Raw genomic sequence first — 5732 nt, 5'->3', positions numbered from 1 at the left:
TAAAATAACAAATGTTTTCAGTAAATAAAATATATATATTTGTCATTGCTAAGTGCTTGTAAACAAGTAAGGCGTTATATTACACAGTGGATGCCAGCACTTGGTGTGACACCCAGGGGTTTGGTTGCACTCTGTTGAGATTGTCCAGCTTACACACACAGTTAAATGCTATCGAACACCAGTCCACTGGATAGCAAATGCTACATGGCTTCCCAAAGTTTGAGGGCAGTAAAGTCAGTTTGAGTCTGTTTGTTTGCTGCATGTGATAATAAGACCGGCAGACTGTCAGGATCAGCTGCAGCTCAGACCTGCTGCTGTTAACCCAGGGGTGTCAAACAGGGGTGTCACATTCAGCTAAATTTGATCCGAAGTGGGCTGAACCAGTAAAATAGTAACATAATATAATATATAAATAATGTCAACTCCAAACTTTTTCTCTATATTTTACAGTGAAAAAAGTAAAATTAAACAATGAAAATGTTTACATCTACAAAGTGTCCTTTCGAACAATGTGAATTACTTGAACAAACTGAAAGGATAAGTGTAATTTGAACAATATTCTGCCTCAGTTTATCATTTCCACATGTTATATTACATTATAATGTACAGATCACAGTGGATCTACAAACACATTTAGTATCAGGCAGAATGTTGTTAAAATTGCACTTATTTTCCTTAAGACATGTCAGGTTCTTCACATTTGTTCAGATTATTCACATTTTTGGTGAAATTATACTTTGTTTTAGTGTAAATACATAAAAATAGTTACATTTACAAAGAGAAAAATGTGGAGTTGGGAGTATTTAGAGATTATTATGATAGCATTTTACTGGTCTGACCCACTGGAGATTGAATTGCTCTGCATGTGGAACCTGAACTGAAATGATTGTTAATTTCTTAATATCTATTTTTGCATTTGACAAATTCATCCCAAGGGCCAGACTGGACCTGGATTTGGCTGCATGTTTGACACCTGTGTGTTAACCTGTTACTTTCCAGTTGAAATGCAGCTTCTGTCAAAGGCCTGTGGAAGTGACAATACAGTCTTTTTTTTTTTTTTTTTTCTGGAGGACGTGTTTCCCCATGGCCTCTGTTAACAGTCTGTGCATCCCCAGAGCTGGGACACTTCCATCCCCTTCTCCATCTCCATCTCCATCAGCAGCACCATCATGGACTTCAATAAGCCTGCACCTGGTTTGGTAAAAGCTGGCACCCACTGCTCACATGGTTCATCACCTTCTGCTTCAGCTGGGCCACTTGTTCCCTGAGCACACTGGCGGTGGAGGCCAGCTCGGTGTTTTGCGTCTTCAGGGTTTTGACTTTGTCCTCCAGCCTGGAGATGCGCTCCAGTTTCCTCTTGCGGCATTTGGACGCGGCTATTCGGTTCCGCAGTTTTTTCCTCTCCGCTTTGATGCGCTCCTGGTTGTCCATGTCTATAGGGGACAGAGGGGGGCTGTCCCCGAAGCTCTGCATGTCCGGTACGGTTTGCGGCTCGTCTTTAACCGAGCCGGCGGACTGGAGGCGGGACAGGGCTGCAGCAGCGGCGGCCGCCTGTTGCTGCGCCAGATGGGCCGGAGGCGGAGGGAAGGGGATGGTGTCCGTGGAGTAGTTGATGTTGGTGGCGGTGCCTCCGAGCGGACTGGACGCGTATCCGTTCAGGGTCGTGTACACCGGTAGATCGGACGCTTGGAGCCCGGTTGAACCCACCGCGTTGGATCCGAGCAGCTCCAGCCGGTCCACGGACACGCAGCCGGCCTCGCTCAGCTGGTTCTGCTTGTGGAGGTCCTCCAGAGCTTTGACGAAACCTTCCGCGAATTCCTGCTCGTCGCTGGCGGATTTCGGATAGAGGAACTGGGAAGTGGCGTTGGCGGTGGTGACCAAGCCGTTGGACTGGATGATCAGACGCTCCAAGTCTGGGGAGGTTAGTTTAAGGAGTCCAAGGTCCGGGGAGTTGAGGAGTCCATCTGTTTCTCGGAGGGGGTTTGCTTTGAGATCGGAGTTCTGCTCGTCTAAGTTCAGGTTAATTTCCTTCTTCATCATTGTGCCCTGGGAATAGATGCTGTAGACCCTCGGAGTGTTGACCACGGTGCCTGGGTAGAGGGTTGTTTCCATTCTACACCCTCACATGAGGGAGTGGAGCTTTACGCACTGTCCAACGCACTCATCCAAACGCGCGGAAATCATGTGATCCTTCTGTTTAACGCGTCCTGTTTTTTTTTTTTTTTTTTTCTTCTGAGATCCCCCCTGTTCTTGTTGTCTCAAACCTTTAATCGATCACTTCGTCTGATGAGGGAGTTCTTGGTGTCTTGTTCCCTCTGCGCGCCGATGATATTGTCTTTTCCCGATGGCACGACTGCTATGCGCACAGCCAGACCTCGCTCGCTTTCTAGCCCTAAAAATTCCATTATGTCACTCCAGAGCGCTGAGATTGGCCCAAAATGACGTTGGTTTCCGGTTCAATTTGAATAAGGGGCCGAGCCGGTCTTTATTGCCATGGAGACTTTAGGTAAACTACAAACAGTGCAATGCATTGTGGTTTGATGTCATAGCATAAATAAGCTCAGGGTCGCTAAAAGAGAGCAGAGACTGGGCGGGGAAGGTGTAAGAGGCGAGGGCCAGGGAAAGGAAGAACAGAAGAACAGGCCTGACAGTAATAACCCTTCATCTTACACTCTATCACAATAGAATAGAATAGAATAGAATAGAATAGAATAGAATAGAATAGAATAGAATAGATCTGTGTAGAATGTGCTGAAGTATTATCTCCAAAGCCACACTTCTTATTCACCCTCTCGCTTTTAGAACCAAACAGACTGCATGGAGTGATGAGGTGTTTTAATGCCTCTAAAGTGTTCTGAAAGTGTTTCTGGGGAAACTCTGCATCAACAAGAAAAGGGAAGGAAACAGTGACCATAGAATGAGGAAACCAACTTTTTTTTTTTTTTTTTGAAGATTGAAAGTACCACATGGAAAAGTTACATGTCTGCACAAATAGAACCATCATGCTTCAAAGTATTAATAGAAGAACATGTGCTTAAGTACACATTTGCAACTTTATGTTTATAATTCACCTCATCTCACAGGCTATAGTGTACATTTTATTTTTGCTTGAACTGCTTTCCAGATACAGTTTTTCATCCCTTTCCTGTCTTTGAAAGCCACGTATCTTCAAATTCACTGAATATTTGTGATAAACTGAAGGATGAACTGTTCCTTAGGGGTTGGGTTGGAAAGAAGATTGAAAGTACTGCGTGGAAAAGTTACATGTCTGCACAAATAGAACCATCATGCCTCACAGTAGTAATAGAAGTACATGTGCTTAAGTACACATTTGCATTTGACTTGAATATATCAGTTTTATGCAACTTTATATTTATCATTCACCTCATCTCACAGGCTATAGTATACACTTTATTTTAGCTTTAGTAGCTTCCCAGATCCCCTTCCTGTCTTTGAAAACCACATATCTTCAAATTCATTGATTATTTGTGATAAACTGAAGGATGAACTGTTCCTTAAGGGGTTCGGTTGAGAAGAAGATTGAAAGTACCGCGTGGAAAAGTTACATGTCTGCACAAATAGAACCATCATGCTCCAAAGTATTAGTAGAAGTACATGTGCTTAAGTACACATTTGCATTTGACTTGAATATATCAGTTTTATGCAACTTTATGTTTATAATTCACCTCATCTCACAGGCTATAGTAAACATTTTATTTTCGCTTGAATTGCTTTCCAGATACAGTTTTTCATCCCTTTCCTGTCTTTGAAAGCCACGTATCTTCAAATTCACTGAATATTTGTGATAAACTGAAGGATGAACTGTTCCTTAGGGGTTGGGTTGGAAAGAAGATTGAAAGTACTGCGTGGAAAAGTTACATGTCTGCACAAATAGAACCATCATGCCTCACAGTAGTAATAGAAGTACATGTGCTTAAGTACACATTTGCATTTGACTTGAATATATCAGTTTTATGCAACTTTATATTTATCATTCACCTCATCTCACAGGCTATAGTATACACTTTATTTTAGCTTTAGTAGCTTCCCAGATCCCCTTCCTGTCTTTGAAAACCACATATCTTCAAATTCATTGATTATTTGTGATAAACTGAAGGATGAACTGTTCCTTAAGGGGTTCGGTTGAGAAGAAGATTGAAAGTACCGCGTGGAAAAGTTACATGTCTGCACAAATAGAACCATCATGCTCCAAAGTATTAGTAGAAGTACATGTGCTTAAGTACACATTTGCATTTGACTTGAATATATCAGTTTTATGCAACTTTATGTTTATAATTCACCTCATCTCACAGGCTATAGTAAACATTTTATTTTCGCTTGAATTGCTTTCCAGATACAGTTTTTCATCCCCTTCCTGTCTTTGAAAACCACGTATCTTCAAATTCACTGAATATTTGTGATAAACTGAAGGATGAACTGTTCCTTTAGGGGTTGGGTTCAGAAGAAGACTGAAAGTACCGCATGGAAAAGTTACATGTCTGCACAAATAGAACCATCATGCTCCAAAGTATTAGTAGAAGTACATGTGCTTAAGTACACATTTGCATTTGACTTGAATATGTCAGTTTTATGCAACTTTATATTTATCATTCACTTTATCTCACAGGTTATAGTATACATTTTATTTTAGCTTGAGTTGCTTTCCAGATACAGTTTTTCATCCCTTTCCTGTCTTTGAAAACCACGTATCTTCAAATTCATTGAATATTTGTGATAAACTGAAGGATGAACTGTCCCTTTAGGGGTTGGGTTGGGAAAATTCTCCTCAATCTTAAGCTAAATAAATTCCTTTAAAAGCCTCCTGGATTTACCAGAAAATGCACAAAGCTGACAACAAGCCTGTTTGAAAAGTTGACTTTTTAAAGATACATGGTTGTCATAGAACATTGCTATGAACATAATGTTTTAGAACAGGGGTGTCAAACTCATTTTAGTTCAGGGGCCACATTCAGCTAAATTTGATCTGAAATGGGCTGAACCAGTGAAATAATAATATAATAATATATAAATAATGTCAACTCCAAACTTTTCTCTATGTTTTAGAGCGAAAAAAGTTAATTTACATTATGAACAGGTTTACATCTATAAACTATGCTTTCAAAAGATGTGAATAACAAGAACAAACTGAAAAAGTAAGTGTAACTTTAACAATATTCTGTCTCAGTTTATCGTTTACACATGTGCATTAGAACTTACAGATCACAGTGAATCTACAAACACTTGAAACATTTCACAACAGGCAGAATATTGTTAAAATTATACTGACTTCTCTCAAGACATCTCAGGTTATTCGCATTTTTTGCAAAATTATACTTTATTTTAATGTAAATGCATGAAAATATTTACATTTACAAAGAGAAAAAAATGGAGTTGTCATTATTTCTATGTTATCATGATAGCATTTTACTGGTTTGACCCACTTGAGATTGAATTAGTCTGAATGTGGAACCTGAACTAAAAGGATTGTTAATGTCTTAGTGTAATTTTTGCATTTCACAAATTCATCCCGCAGGCCGGATTGGACCCTTTGGCGGGCCGGATTTTGCCCCGAGCCACATGTTTGACACCTGTATTTTAGAATTTAATTTATTGCTTAAACTACCAGTACTATACTATGATCAAATGAGCTCAACCTGTACAATATACAACACAAAAACTGAAATATTCACATAATTGCAGCTGCAAAAACATCATATACTGTATGATAGTGA

At 40.0% G+C, this 5732-nt stretch overlaps 1 protein-coding gene across 1 annotated transcript; it reads right to left on the bottom strand.

Annotated features, from left to right (window-relative positions):
- Nucleotides 1-976: 976 nt before the first annotated feature.
- LOC115437942 (transcription factor jun-D-like) lies at nt 977-2418 on the bottom strand. The gene has a single exon (XM_030161344.1). The coding sequence runs from the start codon at nt 2110-2112 to the stop codon at nt 1177-1179; it is 936 nt and encodes a 311-aa protein (XP_030017204.1). The 5' UTR covers nt 2113-2418; the 3' UTR covers nt 977-1176.
- Nucleotides 2419-5732: the final 3314 nt, after the last annotated feature.

This window comes from Sphaeramia orbicularis, chromosome 17 (assembly GCF_902148855.1).
Source record: "Sphaeramia orbicularis chromosome 17, fSphaOr1.1, whole genome shotgun sequence".
NCBI lineage: Eukaryota > Metazoa > Chordata > Actinopteri > Kurtiformes > Apogonidae > Sphaeramia > Sphaeramia orbicularis.
Note: the sequence above shows the minus strand (reverse complement) of the source record. Positions and strands in the feature narration are given on the sequence as shown.

What these genes read in the sequence shown, in the direction of transcription:
- LOC115437942 (XM_030161344.1), bottom strand. Translation starts at nt 2,112, where the DNA reads ATGGAAACAACCCTCTACCCAGGCACCGTGGTCAACACTCCGAGGGTC.